Source organism: Pithys albifrons, chromosome 5, assembly GCF_047495875.1.
Source record: "Pithys albifrons albifrons isolate INPA30051 chromosome 5, PitAlb_v1, whole genome shotgun sequence".
Taxonomy (NCBI): Eukaryota; Metazoa; Chordata; class Aves; order Passeriformes; family Thamnophilidae; genus Pithys; species Pithys albifrons.
This window is the reverse complement of record NC_092462.1, coordinates 45,204,800-45,217,666: the sequence shown is the minus strand read 5'-3', so window position 1 is coordinate 45,217,666 and position 12,867 is coordinate 45,204,800. Positions and strand designations below refer to the sequence as shown.

The window sequence follows — 12,867 nt, the reverse complement described above, 5'->3', positions numbered from 1 at the left end:
TAAGCGTTTCCTGCTGATAATAGGACATAATTTATTAGTTCTTAAACTTAGTGGACATGACATCCTTAAAGCGTGAAAAGTATGCAGATGCTCCTTTAAATAAATATAACAGCTTAGTATTTCATACCGTATCTTTTTTGCAACATTTATGCAATGAAAAGTGTGATAAGTATCGTATACTTGAACATGTGGCAAAGAAATGATAATGGAATCATATTGACAATCTTTTATTCAGCTAGCTACTTAACCAATGTTTTATCTTACGTCAGCATTCCACAATTTATGTTAGGCAAGAAATTTTGGAGATATTTTCTCCACTATTTATCATATCAAGTTTGTTGTAGTGGGAAAGATTACAGGTAAGAGTGCATTTGGAGCTGAAGTACATCTATTAATATATAATATCTGTCAAATTAAAAATCAGAATGTTTTCCTGTTCTGTGCTGGGGAGTTGCTTTTTATGTTGCACTTACATCTGTGACAACTATGCTGTAATGTATGTAATTATAAAAGAGTAGTGATTCATCAGAAAAGAAGCAAGGTAAGGTAAGAAAAACACTGCATATGACGATCTGTTCGTAATGTGTGATAATGAAAAATTACTGCAGTTCACTCATGCTCTTTTTATTGGCACTACAGTGAGAACCATCTGTTTCCTGCAAAGCCTCTGCGTGATTCCCAGAGCCACCTACTTACAGATACACCTTCTTGGTCAGAAACTAGTGCAAAGGCTGAAAAGGGCAAAGTTGGTAAGGAATTGATTTATGCTGCAATGATTTGTGTTGTATGAAGTAGTTGTGGAGGATACAGAGTAACAATGACCAAGGTCACTTGGTTTGTATTCATGAACCAAAATTCGTGAAACATTTTAAATGCATGCTTGTAGGAAGTTCCGTGTTTCAGGCTGCTGTGCCAACCTGCCCAAGAGGTGCTGAGAACACTGACACCTGTAGGTGCTAATTGCCTGATAGTACTTCTGACAAGAAGTTGCCTATAGAAGAGTATGATAACAGCTACTTGCAACTAGTAAAAAGCTGTGTAATAGACACAGGACAGGAATAGACTTGGTAATAGTGTAATGACATTAAAATGTTTGTTTATTAAAGGTTGTGTATTATTTGCTGAAGTAGACATGAGACCTTTTCCTGTGGAAATACCATTTTTTGTCTTTAAAGGTATGAACAATCCTGCATTAACCATGGAAAATGAAACCTAATTTCCCTTAAAAGAAATACCTGAATATGTAAGGAAAGGTACGTTAATAATCTCAGTAATTAATATGTTTTTCTGTGATTCCCTACCACTTGAAGAATGCACAAAAGATAATTACTAAAACAATTCCTATCTGTTTTCTTTTGATTCATTTTTTTACCACAAGTAGTAGCACATGAATTCATAGGTTTAAAATAAACCTCCTATTTCCTAATGTATCGTGTTTGGAGAATAGTTTAATCTTTGTACTTGTTTTTTTAGCTAATATTCCTAGATATTATTATTATTATTCCTTCTTTAGAAAGATAATGATATTATGACTAGTCCAGCTGTTCAGCCTGTAAAGCTGTTTGAAAATTAAGTTAGTTCTTAACACTAAATGCAAAGACCTTAGCATGGTATACTAAAGCAGGTAAAGGTCTATCAAATGATGAAGGAAAAAAGATTTAGTCTAATATATAAGCTTTTAATGTCTTGTTCTATGTCAGGTACTGAGCTGCATCTTCTCTAATAGTAAAAAAGTGCTGCCTACTGAAGGCAAATCCATGACCCTGAGCATTTAATCGCCTATTTTCAAAAGCAGCTGAGATTTTTTTGATTCCTTGCATTTATATCTTGCAACATAGATATCCCAGAAAGCAGATTTGAAAGCAGCTAGTAAATTCTGTTAGGTACATAAGGAGACCTTAATAATTGGGTTGTGGGGAATGAACACAATCAATCATGATATTCACTTTAGTATTTGAATATTGCTAACTGCACCAAAGCTTATGGAATTAAACTATTTCATATCTAAAAACTCTATGAAAAATATGACTCCAACTCTTTAAGATTTTCTGTATACTAAATAATTGGTATGGAGTTGTTCCAGCAAGGTCAGTTCTGTCTCTACTGTTGGAAGCACCTTTTCAGTCATCCTGAAAAAGTGTCTCAAGTGAATGTCACTCATTTGTGTGTGACATGACTCGTGGACGTGCTGTCATGACTGTCAGGTTGCTGATGGTCCCTTGTGGAGGAAGCAGAAGGCATGGAAAGCCATCAGGGAACTGCAGTGATTGTTACTAGATCCATCAGGAATGATACTGCACTATCAGAGCAGATAGGTGTGCAGATACCAACAGATGGGCCCATAGCTTGTACCAAAAAGTTCCCAAAAGTTCAGTTTGGTTCATAAGAGAAACTAAAAAAATTCTTGACCCTTACATTCTGGTGTTCAGTGATGAAGACACAGTTCCAGATATAGGTACATCTGCAAACTTGATGATGGTGTGAAGTGCTAGAAGTGTTGAAATGTGGGAGTCAGATGAACAGAGTTAGAGACAAGCGAATGAAACTCAAGACGGTGGCTGCAATTTTGACTGTTCTGTGTATGTTATTTGAATAGAATATAAAACTCTCATTTCCAATCCTTTGTTCAAAATGGAAAATGCTGTATTTCTGCCCTGTTTAGTCTGTCAGTTGTTTTAACAAAACAAAAGCTTCTAGAAAATAATAAATTACTCAGTTTCAGTGAGTTTAATGTCTTACATGTCATAACTAATCAAGAGTAAAATATTGGAGATAGATTTTAAAGAAACAGATTTTTGGATTATGTTACCATTAATTGGACCTAGCTTTATCAGGTTGGAGTTCTACTTTCTAGAGTGCTAACACTTTATTTACTTAATTACTTTTAAACTTTAATCTTTCTTTGAAGAGTTGTATATTTTATTGGAACTTTATCATTCAGATTAAATGCCTCCCTGACATCCAATCCCATCAGATCTCGGACGCTCCGCAGGGTCAGCCCCGGATTAGTACTTGGATGGGAGACCTCCTGGGAAATGCCGGGTGCTGTAGGTTCTAGTCCCAAGGACTTCACTGTCACTGTCCAAGCTCGCTCGGCCGTGGCAGATGAACCTCAGGACTGAAACGGTGGGGCCAGTTCTGCGCACGCTGAGCCTCACCTAAAATCCACTGCGCAGGCTGGAAGGGCACACCCACGTGGGGACAGCCCTTCCCAAATCTTCGTTTGCGAAGTTTGGCCATACATCATTCAGATTATTCTGAATATCAAGCATGGTCTGTGACTGTTCTAAAGATGTTAAAAGCGAGGGTTTTCCCTGCTGTTCAGCTTGATAAGCATCTCATGGTCTTTTTAAATAGTTCTTAGTCCAGTCTGAGAAAGTGACAGATTTGTGTTTGCAGTCTGATTAACTCATCCCTGGGGCCTGGGACCTTGTTTGTTTGTTTGGGGGTTTTTTGTTTTGTTTTTTTTTTCTTTTTGTGAGCATCCATTTTGAACTGAGACTTTAAAAAGATACCACTTTCAGAGGAGGTTCTGTTCCAAAGAGTAAATGTAAAGCCCCATAAAGGGGTTCCTTTGCACATTTCAGAAGGATAGTATCTTAACGACTGGCAATTCTTTGGCATGAGCATGAGCACCAGTTTGGTTGTACCCTGGTTTCTGAGCTGTTTCTATGTGGCACTTGAAAGATTTCTGGAGAGGTAGTAAGAAAGCTAATTGCTCGCTCTATCTATCTATCTATCTATCTATCTATCTATCTATCTATCTATCTATCTATCTATCATCATCTACCTATGACATATAGTTGCTGGAATAAGAGCCCTTATATAAAAACTTTTTTTAACTACTTTGCATTTCACTTCTTTTTTTTTCAGTATTTGAGTTATATTTATTCCTAGGGAGTGAAAAGAACACTTAATAGAGTTGCTGAAGTTACCACAACCAAACCAAGTAATTTCATCTTTGACATGAAAAATACAGCCCACAGCCCCTGCCAGGCTGTTAGAATTCTTATTCCTGCCCCAACTAAAGATCTGTTCAATATCCTGTATCCTATAATCCTTTCTAGTTCATCAGAGGACTAATTACTGAGAATGCCAAATGTAGTTTATACTAATGTAATAGAGGATTGTTTTTTAATGATGCTGGTACCTGGAATTACTGTAAAAATAGCTCACTTCATTTTATAAATTGGTGGCCTGCTTCCTGTGTAGTCAGTACTAAATCACTGTTATCCTGAAGTAGATTAATAACATAACATAACAATAACATAACTGTGAGCAATCTTACTGTGTTCCTCTTCAGGGTGGGATTTTCACTTGGTCACTTTGCCCTTCAAGTTGATGAGACTTGTAGCAATAACTTAATTTTTAAGTATTCTTTGATTCTAATAATTTATTTTCTGATTAATGTTCTGTTTCAGTTTAAGAACAAGCTGTCATTGGAAGGAAGATGCATTCTTCCAAATATCAGCCCTGTTGGCCAGCTGTTCCTGTCTGCTCCTGTATGGTTGTGCTCAGAAAACAAACCAACGTGTCACTATTTGAAACATGAAACTAAACATACTACTTCTGAACTATGTAAAGAATCTTTCAACTTAAAACTGCTGGGTTTGAATGGTGAAGGTTGAGTGAGTATTAGGAAAAGGAAAAAAAAAAGAGTCTGAATTTACAACTGTAAAAATTCAATGGCTGATTTTCCTTTGATATTCAGCACAAGAGAAATGTGACCTTCTTATGTATCAGTCCATGTTCTTGCCTTGGTTCACCTTTTAATTCAAATTGTTATAAATAATTGACATCAAAATCAAATTTTTGCACTCCTGCCCTTATGAACTGGGAGAAGGCCCAGTGTTGACTATGAATAATTTAGTGGCTTGGTGGACTGTATTTTACTTTGAGCACTTGATAAGTGATTTTTGAAGATAAGAAGACCCAACTGAAGTGTCTATTTTTGGAATTTTTTTGGAAAACATGATTGCAAAAGCTCTGTGTCCCCTCAGATCTGCACTACCAGTAGTTTGAAAAGTTATAGAGGGGAAACAAGTCCTTTGTTAATTGAATTGTACAGTGGGTCAGTGCTCAGTGCTGTGATAAAAAGCCCGCATTCAGATGGGTAATACATAAATAAAACTGGCCAGCTGGGGATTTTGATGGGAGCTGCACAGGATAGTGCTATGAAATGGGGATTTTATTGTCCCATTTGGAGCTCTTAACCCCTTTGGGAAGCAATTGTTGGCACTGAACTTTGATCCAAAAGGTTTTTTACCAACCTGTGTTCCTGATGGCCACAAGCTCCTAGTTTTTCCAGCTCCTAGTTTCTTATTAATCAGTATTTGTCTCACATTTCTTTTTTGATTTGTTCTTCAAGACACTGCCTTTCTTACGGCATAACTTAACAAATATCATGTACAATCAAGGAGACTTGTGATATTTGCATTTGGAGGACAACAGACTTCTGATTGCAATACCCAAAAGCCAAGCTGCTGCACATGGGAAATCCCCTTCAATTAAGTTGGGAGCTGGCAGCTTTCTTAGCATCAGAGGTTACTGACCAGATAATAAAAGGACACATTATCAGTTTTCACAGTCAAGGAAGTTTCAGCAACACAAATCTGTCTCGTGCCTTTTGTATACACTACACTTATGGTATCAGTGTTTACATTTAAATGCAAATTGCTATTCTGAAAACAACTTTAGGAGGAACTAAAGCTTTCTAGGTGGCTGGCTAAAAGGACCAGTCAAAAAAAAAAAGTGAAAACCTCTCAGACTAAGCTCAGTTCAGCTGAAACAGAAGTGCTTCTGTTGTCAAACTGAGTCACTTAGAAGGTCGGTTCACAGTGTAAAGATGCCAGTTGTTTGTTTAGAAAACTGGCAGCAGGACTAAGGGACATAATTCTGAAAGCAAAAAATACTATCATTAATTCTTCTACAGGCAGGTAGCTTTAAAATTTTTCGTTCTTGGGTTTACAACTTAAGTGATAGCTGGTGGAGCACAAATGTGGCTTTTTTTCCTAGTGAGGGAAAATGTATTTATGTTATGGTTTGGAGTTTTTTTAATACCAAATTTTACCAGCCTGAAAACATCTGTTTCTTGCCAGAAGTGCCAGAATGTGGATCCCTTGATGTAGAACACCTTTTTTGAACTAGCATGAAGGTAGCATACAGTTTACATGATGCCTGCAGAGATCTAGCAACCAAAAGATTTTTTGCAGCTATTTATTCAGTATTATTCTGTCAGCTTACCTCGTATTTGTGTTTGTTTAAAGGTGAACTTGTTAAGGGATAAGGGGGAAAGGGAAAATGTATTTTTTAACACTTCAGGTTCTCTATCTGTAGAATCTTGTTTTGTACAGGTAATCACAGGGTGGTTTGTCATGGAGCATGCATTTAAAGATACTGAGAAAAAAGTTGAAATTCAGCTTCAGTGTAACTTGCTCCATATTTTTATGTAAAGACAAAAGATTTTTTTTTTTCCCCAGCAAAACCCATCATGAAAATGGATCTCTTTAATACAGATGTCAGCCCCTCTATGTCCAGGACTCTTGAGAGCTCTCAGTAAGACTGGGGATCAATGTAGAGAAAGGATAGGGATAACAGATGAAGAAATAGCTGGCTTCTCCATGTCTCAGAGTCACACTTGGAAAGCACAATAGCCCTAAGTAATCTGCAGCTTTGATGCAGCCAGAGGCACGGGAAACAGATGTTGATGAAGGAAGAAGTGGAAAGGATGGTAGCTCAGAGGTAAACGTTGAGCAGATATGAGCCAGAGGGCTGTGGCTACATCTGCTGTCTGGATGGGCATGAGCTGTCTCCATGAAGAGTACTGTCAGCAGGCTTTTGAGGGTTCCTGGCTGCGTAGAGTATGAACAAAAAAGTGAGCTAAGCATGCTCCAGACTATAATTTCTGATGATATGACTATATTCTTGGCTTTAAGCTCTGTAATACTTTCTATAACAAAGTGAAAATGCTCTTTTTGACATACTGAGCATGGTCAGTGTTACAATGCACACAGGGGAATGTGTGAAAAGATCAGGGGAGTGAGGATGCAACGTTGTTTGTCTGCTTACACTGATTTTCCTGACCTCTATATTCTTGCTAGGCACTTTACTACAGCTTTTGTGTAATTTCTGTATTTTTTTAAGGACTGCTTTTTACCTACTGTACAGTTACTAATCTACTTTTATGCTAAAAAGAAAATAATATCCCTGATATCTGTGATTTGTCTATCAGTATGACTGCATTTCAAGCTTTAGTGGGAATTGGAGAAGTCCTACAGACTCCTCAGATGGGCCCAAGTCCCTGATGACAGAGTTAAATTTATTTTGTAGATACGTAAACAGTCGTATGAATCATAGCTCCCCACATGCATAAGAAGCTTTTTTTAATTTGTAGGTTAGAACAAATCCAAAACATGTCTGCACCAGAAGTGGTCCACACATACGCTCTATCAGATGATGGACTAGTGATGGAGTGCTCGAAGTCTTCACAGAGAAGGATTTTTATTAAAAAAAATGAAATACAATGTTGGTGAGCTCCTCCTGCTGAGCAGTTAGACACAGCTTGTTCTATGCACTTAAGTTCTTTAACTTGAGAGAAAAAACACAGTCCAGTTTACATTTCAGACTGAAAGTTTTTCAGTAGTCTATAACTGGGCAGATAAGTTAATGAAACACAGAATCACAGAATAATTAAGGTTGGAAGGGACCACAAATGGGGTCATCTGATCCAACCTCCCTGCTTCAGCAGGGTCATCTTGGAGCACATTGCACAGGATTGAATCCAGATGGTTCTTGAGTATCTCCTGTGAGGGAGTCTCCAGAAAGGTTCAGTAAACAAGTTTGTTTTAATGCGTGGAATTCTGTAGCTGGTTTTAATCATTATTTGGACTGAGAGGTCTTGCCCTGATTCAGTTGACTGGTGTCCTGGAGGTGGGGGAAATATATTTCTACATAAATTTAGCGTAAACTTTGCTACTTGTTAATGTATTGCTCACATAAATAAATGCTTCGTGTTCAGCACATCATGTACATAGCAGTCATTGACACTACCTTCAGTTTTACTGATGGCACACCTAAACAGCAGAACATCATCTCTACTATGGCTTCATTAAGAATCTAGTTGCTATGTCACCCCTCAGTCTCTCACCAGCAATCTTGGACTTTTATAGGTAAGTTTCTTTTCCTCAGTTTAACTCCTAAATCCCAAAGCACCAATACTGAAAGAGCTTGAGATGGAACCAATTCCTTTTATGGTCTTTCATGGGTGAAACACTCAATGTCTTCATGCTGGCAGACAGACAGCTGCACTCTTTTGGATATTGTTGATGGTCAGAAAGATAGAATTTTGTCTCAAAAGAAGATGGGGTTCTTAAAACCATTTAACTTTATAGAAGTGAGGAGGTGCAAGAAAGGAAGTAATGTTATTCACCAGGATTGCCACCCACCACAGCTTTGTTTCATGAGGGCTCTCCAGTCCCTCCCATGACAGTCTTCTGATCTGCCTGACTTTCCAGTCTGTGCTGTCTTCCCTAGGAAATTGTTGGATCTGCCTCAGGTGCTGAGAGCACTGAGACTGCTCAGGCATCTCTAAAAATGGAGAAGCAGTTATGTAAAGATGAAAGCAGTTTTCACCTCTTCCAGTTCAGACATAACCTACAGTATATGGTTCAAGCTCTTCACATTTTTAAAATTCTTCCATAAATAGTGGTATTGAACCATATGCAAACATTCTCATCCAAAACAAAAATAAATAAAAGAATGTGCTGCTATGCTGTATGGGTGGTGGGGTGTCTCTCTTGCTACTTCAGTTGCAGTTATCACTTGCTTATCAGTCACCTGGTAATACGACAGGAAAAGCAGCAGCCTTCTGGGGTGAAATGTTGAGCAAGTGGCATCTAAGGAAAGCCCTGCCATTTCACCTCTGCAATTTTTCAACTGGTCCCTTTTGAAATTTTTTATTATTATGTTCTCTCTCTTCTTTCCTTCCATAGAAGTCCAGATTGAAAATCATTAATTTGAAATATAAAATCAATATTTATGTCTTCTTTATTCCTCTCTGTCCCTGAGTTCATTATAGAGAGATAATTCCTTAATTTCTGCAAGTTGGCACCCATCACTGATACACAGTAACTCAGTCATCCTGAAATCCAGTATTTGGGGGATTGATTACATGCTTCATCCTAGATCACTGTAATCAAAAGCAGATGGTCCCAACAGTTTGAGTGCAGCAGTGTGCAGGGAGAGTGTGCCATGAGCCATCTCCCCTTTCCCACCTCCTGCATGCTCACAGTTTTAACTGATTGGCATAACTGGAACAGACCCAACACTTCCTGACAGTCATCACTTTATGAAGTCACTTTCCTTTCCTCCCCCCCTCCCCCCCCCCCCAAAACCAGAATAATTCTCAGATCAGCTCTGGTTATAAGACAAAAATACACAACACACACAAATTATTTCAGCCTGAACAACAGAAACTTATTTCCAGTTACCTTCTCTATCATACCACAGATACAACTGGCCAGTAGTTCAAACAGATGCAATAGAGTCAGTAGCTTAGTGATCATATAAGCACACTAGCAATTATATAGAACACTATCACAGATAGTACAGCTACACTCCAGAACATGCAGAGGGGCAAGAATGAAAGAAAATGCAGCTTGCCAAGCTCAGCTATTGCATCATGAAAGGTAAAGAAAGGATATTGCCAACTGCAGCACCAGCTCAATTTGCTACTCTACAAAAGATAAAGCATGTTCTCTATAACGGAGCACAGAAAGTTCATCTGTTCTTCTACCTGACGTGCAGAGAAGGGAAGACTTCCCCTACTCTCTCTCGCTCACATTATCCAACACAGTTAATGGAGGCAAGTGTCTAACGAGCATGAGAAAGAGCACAGTTCTCCCACTTCACCAGAGGCAGAAAATAATACCTCATCTGTGCTGGCAGAGAAGGATCACACCAGCCTCTGAAGAAATCAGACCTTCACAATGGGCACGTCATTCCCAATCCAAGACTGCTAAAATAATGCAGGAATATCATCCTGATTTTGCTACCTGTGTGACACAATCATGGAAGAGGGAAACATCAAAACAATCTCCTTAAACCAACCAAAGTACACTGAAGATCAGATGTATCAGAAAAGTAACTTCATGGTATGAAAAGTACATAAAGATAACCAATTTATTGTACTCTGTGTAAAAATCAAGGTTTATTATTTGGGAGATTTTTTACAAACTCAACAATTTGTGGTAGTCAGATAAATGCCCACAATTCTACTGGAGGCTTTTGGCTTTCTTTGCCATCACTGACTTGGTGTTGTTAAATAAATATCTTGAGAAGTCTGTTCTATTTAAAAATTCACTTAGAATAATTATTTTACAAGTTAATAAACTGCAGTGAACCCACACCACCCTAAATCCAGGGAAGTTCTAAAAACTGATTCAGTACAAAAGTGTTTTCTTCCTTTCAGTGCATTCTAGGTTAGGTGAGTTATTAGTTAATTCGAGGTTGAAAAACCAGTCGGGAGTTTGAAACAGAAGCCACAGAAACACAGGTTCTCAAGTAGAAATGACAACTGAGAAAATGGAAGGGGAAAAAAAACCCAAAACAGAACATGTCAGCAAAAGATACACCATTGGGAAGTCAAAGTGAAGATACAGCAGCTTAAATTTGTTGGTTTTTTTCCTTTTTCTGAGTGGGATAGTCATTAATATGCAGCACATCTTAAAATCAAATCCAGCAACATCTGGCCTTACAAAGCCACACTTCTGTTCTGTGAGTGGTCAATGAATGCCTTCAATAGGAGAAGGCTCAGAGAAGACAGAGATGGTGTGTGCATGAAGCTCAGAAAAGAATGTAGGAAGTGACAACAGCTGTCACCCAAGAACCTGAACTGATCTCACAGCAAAGGGATCAGAGATGTCCTTTGTTGTAAACAAACAGCTGTATCAGTTGAAGGGGGCAGCTGGTTGCAAATAGGTCTTCCCTAAAATAATCAATTGGAGTCAGCCACGCCAACACGGGGATGTGTGAACATGGCTTAGCCTGACATAGAGTGTAAAAGTTGAACACCCAGCAAAATCAACTTTGAGGAGAATAGGCTCAAGCTGGCTTCAATCCACATGGTCCTTCCAGAAACTGGGATAACCCAGCACTGCAGTGGTAGCAAGCTATAGAGATCAGTAAAGAGAATGGTGTTTGTATTGCGAGTCAACTGTATGCACAATTGCTATATTGTATTTGTGTTGTGATTTCAGCGTGTTGCTCTATCACTTTTCTAAATCAAAATCCCACATAGCAACAAACATCTTCAACTTACTAAATTTGGTACTACAGCATTAAGCTTTCCTCATATGGAATATCCTGAAAAACCTGGTCAGAGAACATTGGACTACTAGCACACACACTGCCAGATGACTTAGCTCGCCCTATAAAAGAGTTTTATAGAACTGAACAAGTACTACCACTCAAGACCATTCAGCCAACACAATTAAGTACAAAATGTCTTAGGCACTAATAAGCTAGGAAATGTTACTTGGAACTATTAATGAAACTACTATGAAATTATTCTACCTGCCATGCGGCTTATGTCTTCCAGACCATGCTATACAGCATGAAGCAACCACTTGGTCTTCACTGCATGGACTGTCCTCTGGATGACTAACAAACCCCTGTACCTTCTGAGCACAGAACACCTAAACTTCATGCCTTATCTATTTCGCTCATAAGGACTCAGTGCCATCTACATAGGTGTGCTGTAGTATCACACAGAGAGAGCATTGGAAGGGATCTATGATCACCTAATCCAATACATATGCTCAAAGGAAGGTAAAATACAGTAAACTGATAGGAAATTATTTCCCCTTTACAAATCCAGGCTATATCCATTCTATATCTGGAAATGGTTTCTATGCTTATCTCTTTATTCACCTTCACAGGGGTCAAGGTGAGGCTGACCAGCCTGCAATTACCTTTGTCCTCTGTGTCCTCCCTCTTGAAGGTAGGAATGACATCTCTTCTCAGAAGCTCCTTGTTCATCAGTGCAGGTTTCCTGCTACTTTTCTTTGATTTCATGCATGAGGGAATGAACCTTTCTTGAGCTTAGAGTAACCAGTCAGACAATGTAAGAGAAATTTCTTGGATATCAGAGGTTATAGGTCATCTGCAAACACAAATGGAAAAAAGCCTCAAATACTCTGAATATGGACCAGACCTATTTTCTTCTACCAAAAAGATCCTCCTTGCCTAGTTTCAATGAGCAAGGGGGTTAAATGCTTAAAATATAAATTATATATACTGAAAAAGATAGTGACAGAGAACATAAGGTTCCTGGAACACTCATCTGACTCCAGTAGCCAAAAATACAGGGGATTAAAAAAAGAAAGATCAAATATAACAGATTTTGATACTGCATTTCTTCTGGCAAACCTACTCAAACAATGATGTATTTTAAATGGATTGGGAAAAGCAGAGGCCTAGAAAGAGAATTCTTGTCTCTGAACAAAAAAGTGCATGTCTAGACAGCTGGAACTGTGCCTGCACATTCATTTTTGCAAAAGCAATTAAAGCTGTCCACTTTGGAAATAGATTCAGATTTCAGGCTCTGCAGTTTGCAAGTAGTAGTCCTACACATAGGAAGAAATTACTTTTTTCATAATCTCTACTATTCACAATTTAAGTCACTCCTTAATTGAAACTAAATCTAATTTTGCCCAAGAAATGAATGACGCACAGATGTCTCCCCATCTGTAATCAACTCTCAACAGACAGATCGCAGTGATCAGACCAAGAGTTCTCTCTCAGAATGAAGTACAATCTTAGTTTCATGCTGATTGATGGCTTTTGAGAAAAGCTTTTCTTACAGGAAGA

General features: G+C 38.3%; 1 protein-coding gene across 1 annotated transcript in view; it reads left to right on the top strand.

Moving 5' to 3' along the window:
- The window catches only part of ZDHHC2 (zinc finger DHHC-type palmitoyltransferase 2), a 36,884-nt gene extending 28,865 nt beyond the window's left edge, over positions 1-8,019 (top strand). Inside the window, exons 11-13 of the mRNA XM_071556418.1 lie at positions 640-749; positions 1,176-1,253; positions 4,422-8,019. Coding sequence (XP_071412519.1) covers positions 640-749; positions 1,176-1,216 — 151 coding nt within the window. The 3' untranslated portion in view covers positions 1,217-1,253; positions 4,422-8,019. The remainder of the gene's footprint in view (positions 1-639; positions 750-1,175; positions 1,254-4,421) is intronic.
- Positions 8,020-12,867: the final 4,848 nt, after the last annotated feature.